The sequence below is a fragment of the Molothrus aeneus genome, chromosome 8 (assembly GCF_037042795.1).
Source record: "Molothrus aeneus isolate 106 chromosome 8, BPBGC_Maene_1.0, whole genome shotgun sequence".
Classification (NCBI taxonomy): Eukaryota; Metazoa; Chordata; class Aves; order Passeriformes; family Icteridae; genus Molothrus; species Molothrus aeneus.
The window spans coordinates 2,734,019-2,754,822 of NC_089653.1; the positions used below are offsets into that span (position 1 = coordinate 2,734,019).

General features: G+C 57.4%; 2 protein-coding genes across 6 annotated transcripts; both read right to left on the reverse strand.

Annotated features, from left to right (window-relative positions):
* Positions 1 to 5,517: 5,517 nt before the first annotated feature.
* LOC136559531 (C-type lectin domain family 2 member D-like) lies at positions 5,518 to 8,839 on the reverse strand. 3 transcript variants are annotated; one of them, XM_066554800.1, is made up of 6 exons: positions 8,775 to 8,839; positions 7,358 to 7,748; positions 6,880 to 6,978; positions 6,596 to 6,777; positions 6,295 to 6,395; positions 5,518 to 6,204 (listed from the first exon to the last, which is right to left on the reverse strand). In XM_066554800.1, the coding sequence occupies exons 2-6, from the start codon at positions 7,638 to 7,640 to the stop codon at positions 6,087 to 6,089; spliced, it is 783 nt and encodes a 260-aa protein (XP_066410897.1). In that variant the 5' UTR covers positions 7,641 to 7,748; positions 8,775 to 8,839; the 3' UTR covers positions 5,518 to 6,086. The 3 variants fall into 3 exon arrangements, with proteins under 3 accessions (XP_066410897.1, XP_066410896.1, XP_066410898.1); XM_066554799.1 differs by lacking the exon at positions 8,775 to 8,839 and adding an exon at positions 8,035 to 8,090; XM_066554801.1 differs by lacking the exon at positions 8,775 to 8,839 and having other exon boundaries at positions 7,358 to 7,824.
* A 1,307-nt stretch (positions 8,840 to 10,146) lies between these two features.
* Positions 10,147 to 18,973, reverse strand: LOC136559547 (C-type lectin domain family 2 member L-like). Of its 3 annotated transcripts, none has more exons than XM_066554826.1 (6): positions 18,876 to 18,973; positions 12,095 to 12,487; positions 11,617 to 11,715; positions 11,333 to 11,514; positions 11,032 to 11,132; positions 10,147 to 10,916 (listed from the first exon to the last, which is right to left on the reverse strand). In XM_066554826.1, exons 1-6 carry the CDS (start codon positions 18,961 to 18,963, stop codon positions 10,769 to 10,771), a joined length of 1,011 nt encoding a protein of 336 aa, XP_066410923.1. In that variant the 5' UTR covers positions 18,964 to 18,973; the 3' UTR covers positions 10,147 to 10,768. The 3 variants fall into 3 exon arrangements, with proteins under 3 accessions (XP_066410923.1, XP_066410924.1, XP_066410926.1); XM_066554827.1 differs by having other exon boundaries at positions 10,147 to 10,941; XM_066554829.1 differs by lacking the exon at positions 18,876 to 18,973 and adding an exon at positions 13,780 to 13,882.
* Positions 18,974 to 20,804: the final 1,831 nt, after the last annotated feature.

Genomic DNA, 20,804 nt, shown 5'->3' on the forward strand with positions numbered 1-20,804 from the left:
AATGGGGTGTCCTGGGGGACAATGGGGTGCCCTTGGGGACAATGGGGTGCCCTCGGGGACAATGGGGTGCCCTTGGGGACAATGGGGTGCCCTCCCGACCCCCAGTGCTCCCCCCCGGCGCTCACTGCTCCTGGTCGAGGTCGGAGCCGTTCTCCCACGTCCAGCCCGTCCCGGCCACAGGCACGGAGAGGCCGATCCAGAAGTGCCGGGTGGGATTCTGCAGGCTTTCATTTAGGAATTCCTGGCCCGGGAAAGGAGAAGTGATGGCGCTGTTTTGGTCACCCCAAAACTGGCTCTGTCCTCAGCCCGGATCTGAACCCCACCCGTGTCCCTCTCACTCTGCCACAGGCACCCGGGGGGGCTTGGACACAGAGGGGGGGCTGAGTTCAAGATTTTGGGAAGCCCCTCACCCTTCCATGGGTGGGCCGAGTTCAGGATTTTGGGAAGCCCCTCACCCTTCCATGGGTGGGCCGAGTTCAGGATTTTGGGAAGCCCCTCACCCTTCCATGGGTGGGCCGAGTTCAGGATTTTGGGAAGCCCCTCACCCTTCCATGGGTGGGCCGAGTTCAGGATTTTGGGAAGCCCCTCACCCTCCAGCCCCTCCGGCAGCACCAGCCCCCTGGGTACAGCCGCATCCAGCATCCCCATCATTCCCTTCACCAGCTCATCCTGATCCCAGGGCATCAGCAGCTCGGAGCCCCGATCCCTGCAGTCCTCCCGGCTCCTGTTCCAAGGGTTCATCCCGTCAGAAATCCAGTAGCACTTGGCCCCGAGCAGCCTCCAGCCCACGGCGCACAGCCGGCACCCCTCGCTCTCTGCGGGCACACGGGCGGGTCCCGGCGGCTGAGGCAGCGCCACGGCACCAGAGGGCATCTCCGGCCTCTCTTTATCGGGGGGAGGCCCTAAGGAGCCCCCCGGGGGTTGTGTTACCTCGGGGCGGGCACAGGACCCTCCGCCTCTCCCTGAGGATGCTGTCGCAGTCCGAATGGGCAGCTCCCAGCGAGGCGTTCTCGTAAGCTGCGGTCCCCTTGGGCTGCCACTGCTGTGCCACACACCAGGAGACTGCGAGAGGGGGATGCCGAGCCCGGTCAGGGAAATCGGGGGTGGGGTGGGAAGAGGTGCCCAGAGCCCTCTGCCATCCCGCAGACTCACGGCAGAGCACGAGGGACAGCGCCAGGCCGCACGTCAGGGCCATGAGGAGGCGGCGGGGACAGCAGGGGGATGCTGCGGGGACCCTCTGGAATCCTTGATAGCCAGATCCTGCTGTTGGGGAAGTGATGTGGGAAAAAGAGTGGGCTCAGGAGCACCCGTTGCCTCCCTGAAACCTCCAGACCCCAAGGCAGGAAGTCCTGGGGCAAAGCAACTCAGTGAGACCCCCCTGCCCAGGGGAACGAGGAGCTGGGTGACCCCAAAAACCCCCTCTACTCCATCTTTTGGGGTCACAGCTCAGGGGGATGGGACAGCAGACAACCACAGCACCAAGAAAAGCCCCCCAGACCCGCCTCCCTCGAGCCGTGCCTCAGTTTCCCCACCCTGGGCAGCTCTTGGTGACTCCTGGGTGCCTTCAGCCTGCACCCGCCCCACTTCAGTTCCTCTCCCCCAAAGATCGGGGGGCCCAGCGGACACGACCCCCAGTACCTGCACCCTGCCGGGGTGGGCATCTCCCCGCAGAGCCCCGCTTGTCCCCTCGCTCTAAGATCACGTAGCCGTCCTCGTCCTCCATGCGACAGCAGAGCCCAGGGGACACAGGATGGGGACACGGGGGTGGTGGCACTGGGCTGGGGACACGGGGGAGGGGACAGGAAGCCAAAGCATCTCTGCCCGCTGCTGCCGGCCCGGTGTGGTGCGAGCTGGCGGCGGGGCCGGAGCTTCCTGCCCCCGCCACAGCCCGACAGCGACCGGGGGGGGGAGAGTCACCCTGGGGAGGGGACCCCGGGGCTGGGGACAGCAGGGGTTTGTCTCCAGACGAAGGAAAACCAGCACACGGGGCTGCTGCCCACAGGGGAAAGGACAAGGAGCTGCTGAGAGAGAAGAAAAACCCTCAGCCCCCTAAAATGGTAAAAAGACCAAAATGCTGGTCCTGATCTCTAAGAGATTGGACTGTAGCCCCCATCCCTCGGGCCAGTGCGGAAGTTGCTGCTGGGCTGGGCTCAGTTTATCCCTGGGGATGGCAAAAGCTCCAGGCACTGCCTGTGCCGCGCCCGCCGGATCCATCAGGGCTGGAAACTCTTTCAATGACACGGGGCAGCAACCAGGGCTGGTGCAGAACCTTGGTGACACTTTACACAATTCTCTGTGTAATGCCAGCCTTTCCCATGCCGCTCTTTCAGTGCCACCGCCACCCCGATGGTCCCTCGGTGCGGCTCTTTCAGTGACATGGGGCAGAAGCCACTGCTGGTGCAGGACCTTTGTGACACTTGACACCATTCTCTGTGTTTTATTCCCTTCACACCTGCCAGCCTTTCCCATGCCGTTCTTTCAACGCCACGATGGTCCCTCGGTGCAGCTCTTTCAGTGACACGGAGACCCTCCCTAGGCACGGCTCTTTGTCTTGGTTTGTAAAGACAGGAGTCTGCTAAGGAAAGCAGGAGCCTCCCCTGAAATGGAGAATGTGAACCCTCCCCACCACTCCGAATTGTTATACATTTTAAATTAAGGGGCTCTCAGGCGAAAATATGGGAGCAGGAATAAGAATTCTTTAATAGGGAAGAAAAAAAAAAAAAGATAAAATTAACAACGCAGTGCAGTAGAACAACAGTGCCAGAGTCAGAACCCAGCCTGACACCCTGTGGGTCAGGGTGTTGGTGGCAGTCCCATTGGAAATGTGGCTGCAGCCCTCCTGCAGTGTCAGGGGTGGTTCTGCTGGAGCAGAGGGTCCTGTAGAGAAGGATGGATTCTGCCTCTGAAGATCCAGTGGAAGGAGAGACAGCTGCTGTTCCTCTGGGGAATCCCGTGGAGAAAGCCGTGCTGGTGTCTCAAAACCTCTGGATTATATCTGGGTAGCAATGCTTGGCTCCTCCCTCTGGGCAGAGCATCTCCCAATGGAATGTTACAGTTCTTATCAGCCATGCAGGGACATTCAATAGCTGTTATCAGCAGATGTCCCCTCCCGAGGGAGGTGTGAATGTGGTCACTCAAAGAGAGAGATCAGGCAAACTGCCCACTTGACAAAGGTAATCTGCCATACAGATGGGAATGGAAAACATCTTGCATTGCAATTTTCACTCTTCTATTGCACTTCATTCTGTTCCATTTCATTTCGTTCCCCGTGCATTCCTCACTCATGGCCATGGGCCGGCTCTCCCAGCTCCCCGGCACCTCCCCGGAGCTCGGACACCGCAGTCGGCCCAAACCCCGGCTTCCCAACAGGATTCTCCCCCCCAGAGCTTCCCCCGCTCCTTCCCGGCACTAAATGGAGCTTCCCCCCACCCTCTAAGGGGTGTGCAGCAGTCCCGGGTGTGACCAGTGAGGAGGGGGAAGTGCCCCCAGTCCCTCCCCAGTGTCCCCAAAAAAGGGAGGTTACAAGGACAAAAGGGGATTAAACTGAGGGAAGCAACACCTTTTCCGTAATTGTCTGAGTTTGAATTGTGGAGGATCCCCCTTCACCTATGATTTGAAGGGTCTCAGTTGAAGGAAAACACAGTGTCATGATTTTCAGTGTTTCAGTTGGCTGGGAATCACAGTTTTCCATTATTTTCATGTTTAAATGGAAGCAGAATACCTTTAGGGTGCTGTTCCATGGGTTTGAATCAAGGGAAAGAGCTCCATTTTCATCATCTCAAGGTTAAAATTGAGGGCAAACACTGCTGTCCCTGGTTTTAAAGGGCTTCCCTTGCGAGGAGCCTCTTTATGTGCCATTGTAAGATCACACTTCCAGAATGACACGTGAAGTGCCCCCCTCTTCCACTCCCCCAGTCTTTTTAGCACAAAGCCTTCCCAGGACCCCGAGCTGCATCACCACCCCTTACTGCGGTGTCTTTAGGAAACAATTAAACTCAGCAATCAGAAGGTTCATGCACTAATAAAAATACTGTATGGTTGCTGGGCAGAGGGGTTTAGAGATGGATTTCCCAAGCCCTTTCCCGTGTCTTTCTGGGGGAAGCCATGCTCCCCGTCCACTCCAGCCTGGCCCTTTAAGTAACTTGAACCTCCAGGCTGCAAATCCCAGTCTCCAGCTAAAAGGATGGAAAAGCTCTTTCCCCCTTCCCCCTTCTGGGTCTTTTCTTTTGAAAGGAACTGTCTTCTATCCTGTGATGGGAAGGGAGAGATCTCCAAAAGACAGAGCAGCTTTCTGAGCATCCCCGTCCCATATCAGGACAAACAGGCAATTCCTCCTCCCCTCAATGCTTCTGGCTGCTCTTTTTCTCCCAGCTTTCCTCCCCTCCCGCCGGCCTTTGGCGAACCTCAGCTGATTTCCAAACCCTCCGTGGCTGCTGGGGGTTGGTACAAAGGTTTAATTATTTGCCTTTTCTTGGGAGAAGGTCGGGCCCCATCGCCCGGCACTGCTGATCTCGGCACTTTTGCTGTGGGGTCCCCCTCTCCCACCCGCCTCCCTTCCCTGCCTCCCTCCCGGCTCCTGGAGCCCACCATGGATCCACAGGCAGCTTGGGGATGCTTGTGCCTGCTTTGCTTTTCCCTCCTGAGAGCAGCAAAAGGTAAGACAGGCTTTGGGCTGGTTTAGGTCCAGGGGCTCGATGGGGTCTGGATGCTCGGAGAGGTGAGATGCTCATCCCAGCATTTATCCTCCCAGTCTGCAGCCAAGCAGGGAACAGGGACTGGCAAACTGTCAGGGCATTTGGGGAGGGCCGGCTCATTACCAGGAGGGGCCACAGGACAACACCTGAGCTCCAATCAAGGTGTAAGGAAGTGATCTCCACCTGGGGAGGGCAGAGAAGGAGCTGACTGACAAAACTTTGGGAGGGGCTGAGGGTATAAAAGGCAGAGCATCCATTTTGTAAACGAGTATGTGGCTGACAGTCCCAGAGACTCCCAGCGCTGTAATTTTTCCTTATACAGTCCATTGTAGTATCTTTTGTTGTTAAGATTTAATAAACCTTTAAAATTTTAAGAGTGAGGGTAGTTTCTCACACTTTCCAAGCACAGTCCAGAAGTGTCACCTTCAGGCCAGTTTGTGATGATTTCCAGGAGCCCAGGGTGATTTGGATTTCCCATTTGAGCTTGTTGTATAATATTATAAATAACAAATATAGGTATTGGCTTCTGCATTTATGTATTAACTGTTGTTTTGCAAGTAATTATTGATCACAAAAATCCCGATACAGTACAAATTGCAATTACTGCTTTTGATACAGTATAACCTGTCAGTTTTACTATGCACCCTATAGCTTTTAAAAATAGTGTTTTAATAGACACTATGTTAGACCATGGCATAACAGAGACTGTGAAATGTTGGAATGATTTTCTCATGTAACTAACTCAGAAAACGGGGTAAATAATTAAGTGACTTCCCAAATTCAGGGACTATCCTATCTGAAAGACAAGATAACAGAAACAAAAACCAGGGCACCGAACAAAAGAATTTATTGACTATTGATATCAGGGAGTGAAAATACAAGACAGAACGAAAAGAAAAAATAAAATATATTCATTTAATCGAGAAGATGGCAGGAAGACAAGTAAAAGGTTAAAACCAAGCAAAAGAACATATTAACTCAAATGAATGTTTCAATATGTATAAATTATTATGAATATGCATATAGGCCTATAATGTAATAGTATATAAAGAACATAGTTTAAGTTAACTGTGTGCAAAGACACAAGCACCCAATATGTGGGATTTTATCTCTTAATAAACTTACAGAAAAATTTTAAATAGAAATCCATGTTTCTCACACATAATGAGGGCAATGCAGTCACTGCAGGCAGCATTGGTGGCAGGATGGATTGCAGAGACTTTTCCTTTGCAGCCCCAGCCCAGCGTTGGCACTGGGCATGAAGAGGCACTGAGGTGACCCTGAGAGGAAGTGCAAGGCACAGGGTGCAGCTGAGGAAGGACAGCACTGTGCTGGGCTCAGAGGTGAAGCTGGCACTGCCCAGTGTGGAGAAGGTCCTTTCTGCAGCCCCTGTTACGGGGGAGCTGGGGCCTTGCTGCAGAGATACGGCCGCTCATTGGAGCAGTTGTCACTCCTGAATCTATTCCGGTCAGCCAGGTACACGCACTGGGAATTGCCGAGGACAGGAACCCTGCAGGGAGGAGCAGAGGCAGCGCTGGCTGCCAGGGGCAGCCCTTGTGCCCCTGTGCCCCCAGGCCCTGCCCGGCTCCCCGGCACTCACCGGGAGCTGTAGCTGCTGCCGTCCCCCCAGTGCAGGTGCTCGCCCCGTCTGCGCAGCCCGAGCCAGTAATCGACGTTCCCGCGGAGGCGGAAGAGCAAATCCTGCCCAGGAGAGAGGAGTGGGAGCTGCCCCGGCCCCTCGGGGGGACACGGGCCCGGGGCTCCCCCCGCACGCCGGGGCTCCTTCCCTGCAAGGCCCCGGCCCAGGGCTGCAGCCCCAGCCCTACGAGCACCGAGCCCGGCCCAGGAGCACCCCCAGGCTGCCCTCAGCCACCCCACACCGCCCGCAGCCCCTCACTCACCATGGCCTCCTCATCCTTGGCAATGGCCAGGGAGGCCCCGAGCTCGGAGCACCGTTCCTGACCCTGCTCCCAGGTGCTGTAATCCCTGGAGAAGTAGTAGCAGACCCCATTGTAGCCAACCCAGCCACGGGGACAGCCCAGAGATGACAGAGGAGTCGCAGGTGTGACTGGAACCTGTGGTGCTGCAGGGGGAAGAGGAGAAGGTCTGAGGATTGCCCTGTGTAGGGAGCAGGGAGCCCGCTCTGCCCCGAGGGGCTGGGCCCAGGCTGTTGCCCCTCCCTTACCTGCCAGCACAGCCACGGCCACCCCCAAAGCCAGCACCAGCACCAGGAGCAGCAGAATCAGCACCGCCGTGCCCACGGGATGGCCCCTGATCCATTCACCTGGAGCAGGAAAGAGCTGCTGGCTGCCAGAAGCAGAGCCAGGCCTGCAATCTGCTCAGCCCATGGCCAGGGAGCAGAGCAGGGAGCCCTGAGCCAGTGTGGGCCTCACTCAGCTGGCAGCCAGAGAGCCAAGAGCCTGGCCACAGCCAGGGACACAGCTGTGGCCACAGGCAGGGACACAGCTGTGGCCACAGGCTGCAGCAGGAGAACTGCACAGCCTTGGGGGCAGCTGGGGCTCTTGCTTCCAGCCACTGATGGGGCCCAGCAGAGCACCAGGCCTCTTCCAGACATCGGGAAACAGCCACACACCTGCCAGCCCTGCCCTTGGGAGGGGACACTGTCCCCACCCTGGAGACCACAGGGGTGGCCCTGCACTCACCCAGGAATCTTCTGAGGTTCCTTTTGTGTTCATTCTTGCTTGCTGATGTGCTGTGGGGAGCCAGAGGCTCCCTCACACTCCCATCACTGCTGCAGAATCCATTCTCCACATCTGCACTCACTGCACGCTCACAAGTGACATCCCCCTGCTGATGCCTGGTGGTTTCTTGGGCCCCAGGCAGGTGTGGAATCCCCGGCTGCTGGTCCCTGCTGGCAATGCTGAGGCTCATTCGCAACTGCTCGACTGGAACAGAATTCACTCTCCTCCTGCTCACATCTGGCATCTCTCTGCCTGGAACAAACTACACCTTGCTCCGGGGACTTCAGGGGTGCTGAAAAAGCCTCTGGGAGCTCGGCCTCGGGAGCAGCGTCACAGCCGCGCTGATGGCACCCTGAAAGAGACACGGTGAGAGAGGTCACTGCTGGTGCCGGCCCTGGGGGCTCAGGAGGGCGGTGCCAGCTGTGGCTGCGCTGTCCCCGCTGCCCAGAGCTGCGGCAGCAGCTGCGGAGACAAGCGCAGCCTCCGCGAGCTGGGGCAGCACCGACCGCGGGTCGCGCCTGGGTGGAGCCGCCTCCGAGCTCCGCCGCCGCCGCCTCGCCGGGCTCCGGGTGCTGCCGCCGCTGCGGAACGGGACAAACGCAGTGACCCGCCCGCCGCTCCGGTCCCGGCACACCCACCGGTGCGGCTCCGCGGGCGCTGGTGCCACCGCTCCCCGTCAGAGGCAGGCTCGGTGCCGGCGGGGTTTCTGCTCAGTTGCTGACGGCAGCGATCCCGAGCGCCACCAGCAGGGAAAGCAGCGAGCGAGCGGGGCGGCAAAGCGTGCGGCGCGCCGCGGGGGCACCGAGGCTCCGGTGCCCACAAAAGCCGTGCTAGGACAAAAGTCCCCAGGCCACTGAGGCCGGAGAAGAAGCGCAGCCCCGGGGAAACCGCTCCTGGGGCTCTCAACAGGGAATTCTCGCAGGGATTCTTGGCTTAGGCTGGGCCAGGCCAGGTGCCCGGGCATGCACAAGCGCTCTGTGCCTCTGCTCCTGCCCCTGAGCAGGCAACAGAACACAGCAGGAAAGGCTCGGGGCTCTCAAGAAAGGCAGACAGGGATCTCTCATCCATCATGGGTAGAACAGGCCCGGACTGGGGAAATTAAATTTAATTGAATTTATTATCAAACAAATCAGAGCAAGGGAATCAGTAGGATGCCAAATCCTAAAAATGCACCCCCCCCACACTGTTCTCTCTTTCTTGGGCTTTACTTAGCCCCCAGTTCCCTCCCTCCCTCCTCCCCACACAGCGGCAGAGAGGCATGGGGGTTACTGTCTATGCGCAGGGGGGACACGGGGAAAGCCGCCACCAGGAACTCGCCAGAGCCCCCCGGCCCTCACCGCGGCCCCCGAGCTGGGGCGGCACCGACCGCGGCTCCCACCTGGGCTGAAGCTGCCTCCGAGCTCCGCCGCCACCGCTCCGCTTCACGTGCCGCCACCTCAGCTCTCCGGCCGCTCGACCTGGGCCATTGGCTGCCGAGGGCGGTGCTTGGACGGCTTTTGGCCGATTTGACAAATCAGCGTGCGGGAAGCACCGAGGGGCGGTGACGAGAGCCCGGACGGGAGCCGCGAGCGGGGCGGGGAGCGGCAGGGCCCGGCCGCGCACGTCCTGAGAACCACCCGAGTGGTTTTGTGTTTTCTTCCACCAAAGTGACTCACGGCGCCATAAATGGAGTCAGAGGCATATTTAGGAGTCACGCCACCAGAGCAGTCAGGTCAGTCCTGTCCTGCAAAAACCTTGATAAGGAAAACGGCTCTGTGCTATTGGCGCAGGTCGAGAACGGCAGACCCAGGAAAGCCGCTTCTGGGGCTCTCAGCAGTGACTCACGGCAGGGATTCTTGGAGTGACCCTGGCCAGCTGCCCAGAGGTGCCACCAAAAGCGCTCTGTCCCTCTCCTCTTCCCCCCCGGCCCCGGCCGCCTCATGGCGCCCCCTCACCCGGCCTGCGAGCTGCCGCCTGCTGCTGGCCCGGGGCAGCTGCGGCTCGGAGCCCGCCCCTGCCGAGGGGCAAGAAGCAGCAGCCCCGGGCTGCTCACCATTGTGCCCCGCATTCCCTGCCCCGGCGCCTTGGAGCCCGGGCACACCGAGCGCCGGCACGGTCGCTGCGGCTCCCTGCCTGTGGACACGGAGCGGGTCCCGCTACTGAGGGCAGCGCCGAGAAGGCTCGGCCCCGGAGCAGGCAGGATGCGGCGCTTTGTGCCCGCACTCGGGCTGCTGCCGCTCTGCGCTCACGCTGCCAGGGCACTCGGGCTGCTGCCGCTCTGCGCTCACGCTCCCAGGGCACTCGGGCTGCTGCCGCTCTGCGCTCACGCTCCCAGGGCACTCGGGCTGCTGCCGCCGCAGCTCGGGGCTCTCTCTCGCTCTGGAAGGGTTTTGCCTCATCAGCGTGCGGCAGCGATGCCGAGCAGCAGGGGAGCAGCGAGCGGGGCGGCAAAGTGAGGAGGGCGTCGCGGGGGCAGCGACGTTGTTGTCCCGAAAAAAGCGTGCGAAGAAAAAGGGCCCCGCTCTGTTGGAGCTGGGGAAGAAGCGCAGCCCCGGGGAAGCCGCTCCTGGGGCTCTCAACAGGGAATTCCCGCAGGGATTCTCGGGCTGGGCTGGGCCAGGCCAGGTGCCCGGGCCCAGCAAAAGCGCTCTGGCCTCTCCTGCTGCCCCTGTGCAGACAACAGAACACAGCAGGAAAGGCTCGGGGCTCTCAAGAAAGGCAGCCAGAGATCTCTCACCCATCATGGGCAGAACAGGCCCAGACTAGGGGAATTATATTTAATTAAATTTATTATCATACAAATCAGAGGAAGAGAATAAGATGTACACCAAATCCTAAAAATGCACCTTCCCCACACTGTTCTCTGCTTCCTTGGCTTCACTATGTCCCCAGTTCCCTCCCTCCCTCCTCCCCACACAGTGGCACAGAGGGATGGGTCATGTCACTGCTTCTCCCTCAGGGAGAAAAACCCTGGTCCTGCTCCAGCCTGGGACTCCTCCCACAGGAGGACAGTCAGATCCTTCACAGACAGACAGACAGACAGACAGCAGACCCTTCTTCACAGCCAGGTGCCTGTTGCCGAAATAGGGATTCCACCTCAGCACGTGTCAGCTGTTCTAACTCTGCCAAAGACAGTCCAAAAGTGTCCCATTCTGGCCACTTGGAGATGATTTCCAAGAGCCCAGGGTGATTTGGATTTCCCATTGGGGCTTGTTGTGTCATGAGGGCAATGCAGTCACTGCAGGCAGGATTGGTGGCAGGATGGATTGCAGAGACTTTTCCTTTGCAGCCCCAGCCCAGCGTTGGCACTGGGCATGAAGAGGCACTGAGGTGACCCTGAGAGGAAGTGCAAGGCACAGGCTGCAGCTGAGGAAGGACAGCGCTGTGCTGGGCTCAGAGGTGAAGCTGGCACTGCCCAGTGTGGAGAAGGTCCTTTCTGCAGCCCCTGTTACGGGGGAGCTGGGGCCTTGCTGCAGAGATACGGCCGCTCATTGGAGCAGTTGTCACTCCTGAATCTATTCCGGTCAGCCAGGTACACACACTGGGAATTGCCGAGGACAGGAACCCTGCAGGGAGGAGCAGAGGCAGCGCTGGCTGCCAGGGGCAGCCCTTGTGCCCCTGTGCCCCCAGGCCCTGCCCGGCTCCCCGGCACTCACCGGGAGCTGTAGCTGCTGCCGTCCCCCCAGTGCAGGTGCTCGCCCCGTCTGCGCAGCCCGAGCCAGTAATCGACGTTCCCGCGGAGGCGGAAGAGCAAATCCTGCCCAGGAGAGAGGAGTGGGAGCTGCCCCGGCCCCTCGGGGGGACACGGGCCCGGGGCTCCCCCCGCATGCCGGGGCTCCTTCCCTGCAAGGCCCCGGCCCAGGACTGCAGCCCCGGCCCTACGAGCACCGAGCCCGGCCCAGGAGCACCCCCAGGCTGCCCTCAGCCACCCCACACCGCCCACAGCCCCTCACTCACCATGGCCTCCTCATCCTTGGCAATGGCCAGGGAGGCCCCAAGCTCGGAGCACCGTTCCTGACCCTGCTCCCAGGTGCTGTGATCCCTGGAGAAGTAGTAGCAGACCCCATTGTACCCAACCCAGCCACGGGGACAGCCCAGATTCGACAGCGGAGTCACAGGTGTGACTGGAACCTGTGGTGCTGCAGGGGGAAGAGGAGAAGGTCTGAGGATTGCCCTGTGCAGGGAGCAGGGAGCCCGCTCTGCCCCGAGGGGCTGGGCCCAGGCTGCTGCCCCTCCCTTACCTGCCAGCACAGCCAAGGCCACCCCCAAAGCCAGCACCAGCACCAGGAGCAGCAGAATCAGCACTGCCGTGCCCACAGGATGGCCCCTGATCCATTCACCTGGAGCAGGAAAGAGCTGCTGGCTGCCAGAAGCAGAGCCGGGCCTGCAATCTGCTCAGCCCATGGCCAGGGAGCAGAGCAGGGAGCCCTGAGCCAGTGTGGGCCTCACTCAGCTGGCAGCCAGAGAGCCAAGAGCCTGGCCACAGCCAGGGACACAGCTGTGGCCACAGGCAGGGACACAGCAGTGGGCACAGGCTGCAGCAGGAGAACTGCACAGCCTTGGGGGCAGCTGGGGCTCTTGCTTCCAGCCACTGATGGGGCCCAGCAGAGCACCAGGCCTCTTCCAGACATCGGGAAACAGCCACACACCTGCCAGCCCTGCCCTTGGGAGGGGACACTGGCCCCTGCCTAGAGGGCACAGGGCTGGCCCTGCACTCACCCAGGAATCTTCTGAGGTTCCTTTTGTGTTCATTCTCGGTTCCTGATGTGCTGTGGGGAGCCAGGGGCTCCCTCACACTCCCATCACTGGTGCAGAATCCATTCTCCACATCTGCACTCACTGAATGCTCACAAGTGGCATCCCCCTGCTTATGCCAGGTGGCTTCTTGGGCCCCAGGCAGGTGTGGAACCGCGGCTGCTGGTCCCTGCTGGGGATGCTGGGGCTCATTCGCAACTTCACGCATGGAGTACAGTTCATTCTCCTCCTGCTCACAGGCCGCATCTCTCTGCCTGGAAGAAACAGCACCTTGTTCCGGGGACTTCAGGAGTGCTGCTGGCAGATCCTTTGGGAGCTCGGCCTCGGGAACAGCTTCACAGCCGCGCTGATGGCACCCTGAAAGGGACACGGTGAGAGGTCACTGCTGGTGCCGGCCCTGGGGGCTCAGGAGGGCGGTGCCAGCTGTGGCTGCGCTGTCCCCACTGCCCAGAGGTGCGGCAGCAGCTGCGGAGACAAGCGCAGCCTCCGGGAGCTCTCGGTGCCCGCAGCCCCGGCCCCTGTGGCTCTGCAGCCGCTGCAGCCCAGCTCCGAGCCGGGCCGGGCGCTGACAGCGCCTGCGAGCTGCCGCCTGCTGCTGGCCCGGGGCAGCTGCGGCTCGGAGCCCGCCCCTGCCGAGGGGCAAGAAGCAGCAGCCCCGGGCTGCTCACCATTGTGCCCCGCATTCCCTGCCCCGGCGCCTCGGAGCCCGGGCACACCGAGCGCCGGCACGGCCGCTGCGGCTCCCTGCCTGTGGGAAAAATGACCTGGGAGTTTTGGCTTTCACATTTATGTATGAGCCTGTGCATGTTGTTGGTGATTATAATGATTTAGGTATAGTATCAATTCTAACTCTTTCTGTCTGGATACCAGTGTAATATAATCTATACGTTTAAGTATGCACTGTATTACTCATAGACATAGTCGTGTAATGAATATCTATGTATCACTTATGAAAATAAGAGAGTGATGAATGTACTGTATTTTAGACCTTAGTAAACATCAGATGTGAAAAAACGCTTTTGTGTAACTAAAAACAGTGTAAGGCCATCCACTCACCAACCTGTCCAAGAGATAAAATAACTGTTACCGAAACCAGAGCAATGGAGGACAATTAGAGACTACCACGTTAAAATTAAGGAGAAAATACTAAAATCTTATCAGAGGATGTGAAACCGGAGGACGCAGACAGAAGAATAAATAAAATACATTGACCTGACAGCCAGGAAGTCATGCAGATAAGAGTGTGAAGAAGTCAGACAAAGGAGTTCCCTAAAGACAAGAAAGCTCAAAAAAATGTTCGGATAATGCTTTAAATACATGAATATGCATGCACCTCAGCGATGTAACAGTATAAACAGAACGTTATCAGTGTACCCGGGTGGGTTCTTTCACTGCTGACCGGGAGCACCTAGTGCTGGAAATTTTATCCCTTTTTATTCTAGAACTATTACAACCATTATTATTATTTCAAAAACACTAAGGAGTGAATTCCATTTTCCTCATCTGTCAAGGGGGGAACCCAGCACAAGGAATTCACCAAACCCCCCGCCCACACACACACACACCACTCCTCCCCCACCCCCCCCCACCGTCCCCCGCACCGCAGCCCCGTCCGCCGGGGGCGAGGCACGATCGAGCGCGGGTCACACCTGGGCTGGAGCCGCCTCTGAGCTCCGCCACCGCTGCCTCTCCGGGCTCCGGCATGACACGAACGCGCCGCTCGCCGCCGCTCCGACCCGCGCTTGACCAACACGCCGCGGGCGCTGCCGTGCGGAGCGGTCTCACGCAATGGCACTGATTGGAGCGGAAGCGGCCGCCGCGGCCGAGCTCTCCGCCCACCTGCCTAATCAGCGGCCGGGAGCGCAGCCATGGCGGAGGGGAAGCACCGCCCCCAAGGGCGGGGGCTCGGGGCGATGCCCGAGGCCATTTTGCCCCGCCCCCCCCACCCCCGGCCCCCGCCTCATCCCGAGCCCCGTGCGGGTCCCAGCTCGGCTTTTGCCTCGCTGCCGCCGGGACTTTCCCCGCTCCCGGGGCTCGGCTTTGCCCGGCGGCTCCGGTTGGCCCCGGCAGAACTCACTCCCCGCCCGTGGCTCCCCAACCCTGCGGCGGGGCGAACCCCCGGCATTTGCCGCAAGGGCTCTGACTGCCCCTGGTTACTGAAGCCTCATGCACCGTGTCCTAGAATGCCTAAACATGGGCTGAAATGCCTTTTTAAAGTTAACCTTGTGTTTTTCACTAACTCTGATTTCTCTGAGAATTGTTACTGGAGAGATTCAAAGCGGTAAATGAAGTGCTTCATTATTATTATTATCATGTCCAGCACAACACAATCGAATTTCTTTAACAGAAATGCTGATAACATTTACCATATGCTCTTACACTAAATATAAACTCGAGAAGCTCCCGGTTTGTTGCACACTTTGCCAAATTCTACATTATTGTTTCTTTCGGTACAATTGCGCTTTAAAAAGTCTTAGTAAATGTATGGCTCCTTAAAATTTGGGGCTACCATGAGTTTTTCTCAATGTTAAATTACACAGGGTCACCATATTTGTCACACTTTCCTAATCCCTCCAGTAAATCCATCAGGCCGTTATATCAGCCATGCTTGGTTCACATTTTCAGTGCCTTTTGGTATTAATAGCAGCAGAATACGTTACATTTTGTAGGACCCAGAACTTTTAAGGATATTGATTTTTAGTTCAGTTCTGTTTTATTTGAATATGATTTTAGTCATGGTAAGATTAAGCAAAGTGAAATCTGAGTAATGTTAAACTATGTTTTATAACTGTATTGAGTTAATTTTGTTGACAGTCATTTATGTTGAGGTGGATTTCTGTCAGGTTTGAGTATTGCTGAGTTTGGACAAGGTCGAGTTTACGTCTCCACTTTAAGCCTTTTCATGTTCTATTCCAGTTTTATTAGGACCAGTTTTTATTCAGTATTAAAGATGTAACTTTAAGTTCCTTTAAGTGTACCTCTAATGCCACTGAGGTGGCACTGAATTCCACTACAATTAATTTTAGGCCCTAAGTTGATTTCGTTTAAATATGTTTCTTTACATTGTAAGATGTAGTTCTTTTCCTCTAGAGATAAGAGAGATCCCACTGAAACAGCTGTGATGAAACACTGATAAGCACCTGCTTTTGGATAGGAGAAGCTACAGCTTGTTGGCCCCTTGATCCTCTCACAGACTGCACAGGTGTCAGTGCTGCACTGCCTGACAGGATCATTCACTGTGATCTCTTCTGTTCTATCTTCCACAGATAGCACAGGAGAGAGGGTGGTTGTTCTACATTATGGCTGTTATCCACTGGAAGCTGTTCAGTCTTCCATTGTTGTGGGTACAGCAATGCTGGAGGAATATTGTCTCCAATTCCTGAGACAGTCACTGCTGATGGATCGGTTCCATCATGTCAATTCACTCATTTTTATAACAGGCATTACTCATAAGACACCATTACCTTATCCATAGCTGGCTTTTCATGAACTTTGAGCTATCTTTGTGTGACTATCCACAAGACATGGTGTCACTTTGGGATCTCTCTGGTTTGCTCTCCAGCTGCAGATGCATCTCTTTGAACAGGCTGTCTGCAGCCGTTCCCTGCGCTGCCTGCTCAGCCTTTAGTCCCTTCTCTTGTTCCAGCAGGGTTGCTGTGCCTTCAGCCAGGGCTGTCTCCTGATTTTCCTGTGTTTTCAGAGTTCCAGGATGAGATCTCTGGGCTCTGTCAAAAGCCTCATCTGAGCTGAGGTCCTGTGGCCTTTCCCGACCCTTTTGTGACCCATCCTCGTGGGCCAGGGCTGTGACCTGCTGAGGGCAAGGCTGCTCCTGCTCTGTGCCAATCACACACAGCCCCAGTTATTCTCACAGAAGGGGGTTTGCCTCAATTTAGCCTCCCAAAAAGAGGGGAAATGCAGCTTCCCACTTCAATTTCCCTCAACCAAGACCATTCTGGGGGCTTTTGGACATCTTTTTCACCTGTGAAGGTCCCTTCAAATGGAGGTGCCCCTCGATGGAACTCTTACAGTGGCACACCAAGAGGTTCCTCTCCAGGGAAGCCCTTTCAGACCAGGGGCAGCCGTGTTGGCTCAGTGTGAACCTGAAGATGATGGAAATGGGGCTCTTTCCCTCAACTCAAACAGCACCATAAAGGGTTCCTCCTTCCATTTAAACATTAAAATCATGGGAAATGGTGATTGCCCAACAAGAGAGGCACTAAAAATAATGAAAACGGCGAGTTTTCCTTCAGTTGAGACCCTTCAAATCACAGGTGAATGGGGATCCCCCCAGTTCAAACACAATCACAGAAAAGCTTTCCCCCCTCCATTTCAATCCCTTTTCTCCTTGTAATGCCCCATTCTGGGGGCTCTGGGGAGGGACTGGGGGCACTTCCCCCTCCTCACTGGTCCCCCCTGGGGCTGCTGCCCTTGCAGAGTGCTGAGGAGCTCCCTCCCAGTTCCCTGCCAGTATCCCTCTACCTGGCAAGCCCCAGCAGGGATGGGGAGAGCACTGGGCAGGAACTGGGAGCACTGTTCCTGCCCAGGGCTCCTGATATCCCTCCCAGGGCTCCTTCCCGCTCACTCCCGCTGCTCCCACTCTCCCTCCCAGTTCCCTCTGGCATTCCCTGTGCTCCCAGTTCCCTCCCAGTGGTCCCAGGATCTCTCCCACTGCTCCCAGCAGCAAAGCCCTGGGGGCACAGCGAGCTCTGCTCTTGAAGAGGCGAGACTTGAGCTGTCAGGAGAGAAAACCCGGCTCGGAAAACTCCACAGGAGTCACACAGGAACAAACCCTTCACGAGGATGGGTTTCCCTTGCTGGCACAAGGAGAGAAGCAGAAATCTGACAGGAATATTCTTCATCATTCTGCCCAGGCTCTGTCAAACCCTCCAGCTCCTGCACCTCGGGAAATAACAAGTGGCTTCTAAGCAGTGCCTTTGATCTCACTGAGCATGTTATTATGCATTAATCTCACACTGGAAAGCAGCCTTCACACCCTACTGGACTTTGCAAAGAGTTTGGAGGCTGCTGCCCAGCGAGCTCCTGAGTTGTATCTTCCTTGTCAATCTTATCAGCCCCTTGTTTAATTATAAAAACATAAATAAAATGCAGGGAGCATTGGCCCAGGGTCTCAGGACTTGCATATCTCCTCCAAAGTGAGGGAAAAGAGAGTGTTTGTCCCAGACCACAGAGTTTAAAAGTTCATGTTATCTGCATATATTTCTAAAGGGAAAAGAGGAACAGTAAAGTATCAATTACTGTGCCAGTGGTGCTCCAGCCTATTTCTGTTCTCTTCTTTCAATTGTAGCATCTCTAAGAATACTTTAATAGAAAAAAGGAAAACAAACAAAAAACCCAAACAAACAAACAAAAAACCAACCAACCAACCAAACAAAAAAACAAAACAAAAAAAAAACCCCCACAAACCAACACCTAAAAAACCAACCAAACAGAAAAACCCCCATGGAATTAAAGCTGAAGGAGAAGCAATCTGGCTGCAGGCTTGTGGCACTGCCCTGCCTGAGTTCCTGTAAGGGAGCTCATCCCCTCTGCAGTTCCAAGCCAGATCCCAAAGTCCTGAGCATCAGCTTTCAGCCTTTTGAACACTGAACTGTAAGAAAAGCTGCTGGGGAGGGCCATGCTCCAGGCACATCTGTGGCATTTCATCTCTCCAGCTCTCTCAGCTCGGCTCGGGTCTTTCCCTCTCCTTGCTGCGTTTGGCTCATGCATTTCTTGAGGGGCTGGCCCTGCACTGACCAGAGCATGACCTGACCATCAGACAAACAGCTTCTGGCACTGTGGCTCTGTCCTAAATGGATCATTTCCCAAAGGAGTTCCAGTGCCTTGGTTTCACTGACTCGAGATGGCTTTTCAAGGAACCTGCTTTGATGCACTCCATTTCTAAACCAGGAGCGCACAACGCTCCTGCACTCCCTGCCAGGGTCATTCTTTGAGCCTTGGAGAAAGGCTTTAAAGCAGCACAGAGCTTGCTGAGCACCAACAACTTCATCCAAAATTCAAATCAACAGCATGGACAGAGCCTGACTTAAATCCTATTTAAAAACTGAATTAAAGAGCAGTTGCATTGCCAATTGACAAGATGAGAAAGGTTTCCTTAGCAGTTGCTGAGATGACAAAGTAAGGGAGAGGACGAAGCATGGAGGGGAAAACCTTCATTTGCACAGTGGAGTTTTAACCATCGTGCTCATATCTGAAGGAATTGCAGAAACCATTCTAATCTCAAGAAAGGAAAAGGTTCCTGGATATTTCTCATTTCAGCAGGAGCCTGAGGAAGCCCTCAGCAGCAGGAGATTGGGATAAGTGCAAGGCTGCTTTCTGGAGCAGAGGGAGCCGGGTGTGCTCCTCAAAGCCAGACCTTCACCCACAGCAGCCAGAAGGGAGAAAAACAAGGACCCAACAAAGCTTTAAGTGGGGAATGGGTTTTCAAGGGTTTTATATGGAAAGAACAAGGTCTGGGGAATAGGACCTGGAAGGTGAGAGAGAAAGGAAACAGGGAGGCAGCGGAGGCCTCTTCAGATTGGAAAAGAGAAAAGAAGGGAGGTGAATGGAGGAGGCAAGAAAAGGCTGGGACTAAATTCCAACACAGCCGGCACGGCCGCTGTGGCTCCCTGCCTGTGAACAAGGGATAAGCCGGCACCAGGAACTCGTCAGAACCTCCCGGCCCTCACCGCGGCCCCTCCGCCCGCAACGAGCCCCGAGCTGGGGCAGCACCGACCGCGGGTCCCACCTGGGCTGGAGCCGACCCTGAGCTCCGCCATCGCCTCGCCAGGCCCCGCCGCAGCTCCGGAACTAAACGAACAATCCTGCCCGCCCATTCCGCCAAAACTCAGAGCCCAGGGCGGGGTGGGAGGGGCTGCGGCCGATTCCAGCGCCAGCGCGTGGGGAGGCAGCGACGGGAGGGGCGGGAGCGGAAGCCGGAAGAGCCTTGTGCAGCGGCAGTGGAAGGGAAGGGAAGGGAAGGGAAGGGCCGTGTGCAGCGGGAGAGGGCCGTGTGCAGCGGCAGTGGAAGGGAAGAGCCGCGTGCAGCGGCAGTCGGGGAGGCCAGCGCCCTCACACACCGCCCACATTCCAAAAATATTCTCCTCCATTTCCTTTTCCCTAGCGCGGGTTTTTGTGGACGGCAGCCCCCCCTCGCTCCCAGCGGAGCCTTTCTGCTTCAAGCAGATCAAATGAATCCCAATTGTCATCGATTTCCACCACCTGCTATTTCTCCCCTCTTTTCGTAAATGGACTTCGCAGTTCTTTTCTTTCTTCCCACAGAGCTGGAAAGCAAAATGCTCGCCTGCCCCATGGCAATCCCAGCCGCCTGCCACCGCTCCAGCCTTGTCCCCCTTTCTCTCCCCTTTACGTGGCGCCACTTTCTCCCTCCTCCTCCTCTCCCTGCCAGCTCCAGCAAAGCCATTTCACCCACTGGCACCAGCTGCCTCCTCTCCCCCGCTCCCATTTTGCCCATTCTGAACTCCTGGAGACGCCTGTCCGCGGAGCCGGAGCCGCGGTGGAGCCGGGTAATGGTGCAGGGAATGGTAGCAGGGATTCTTGGGCTGCGCTGGGCCAGGGTCGGTGCCCGGTGCCACCAAAACCGCTCTGTGTCTCTCCTCTTCCCCCCCAGCCCGGCAGCCTCATGGCGCCCCCTCACCCGGCCTGCGAGCTGCCGCCTGCTGCTGGCCCGGGGCAGCTGCGGCTCGGAGCCCGCCCCTGCCGAGGGGCAAGAAGCAGCAGCCCCGGGCTGCTCACCATTGTGCCCCGCATTCCCTGCCCCGGCGCCTTGGAGCCCGGGCACACCGAGCGCCGGCATGGCCGCTGCGGCTCCCTGCCTGTGGACACGGAGCGGGTCCTGGCACAGAGGGCAGCGCCGAGAAGCCTCGGCCCCGGAGCAGGCAGGATGCGGCGCTTTGTGCCCGCACTCGGCGCCTGCAGCGCTTTGGGCTCTGAGGCACGTTCAAGTTCGGCCTGTGCCAGCCCCAAACACCTCTCCTCCTAGCAGCGGCCCCGAGTCCGGTGCCGCACGGGCGGGAACTGTCCCGGGCACGGAGCAGCTGCCTCGGAGCTCCCTCGCCGCATCGCCACTGCCTCAGCTCTCTGGGCACTCGAGCTGGCGCCGAGGGCGGTGTGGAAGCGCTTTTGGTCCTTTTGACCAATCACCGGGCGCCACACTTGCTCGGCAGCAGCGGGCGGGAGGGGGAAGGGCAGGCGCGTCGTGGAAATCACCCAACAGTGGTTTGGGTTTCTCGTAACGAAGTGACTCCCGAGCCATATTGAAAGCCAGAAGCAGGGACATTTTCAGAAGCAGAAGCCGCGCGAGGGGAGCACTCAGGTCACTCCTGTCCTGCAAAAACCTTGCTAGGAAAAGAGCCCCATGTTGTTGGCGCTGGTCGAGAACAGCAGCCCCGAGGAAGCTGCTTCTGGGGCTCTCAATAGTGAATTACGGCAGGGATTCTCGGAGTGACCTGGGCTGGGCCAGGTGCTCGGTGCCACCAAAACCACTCTGTCCCTCTCCCCGCCGGCCCGGACGCCTCATGACGCCCCCTCACCCGGCCTGCGAGCTGCCGCCTGCTGCTGGCCCGGGGCAGCTGCGGCTCGGAGCCCGCCCCTGCCGAGGGGCAAGAAGCAGCAGCCCCGTGCTGCTCACCATTGTGCCCCGCATTCCCTGCCCCGG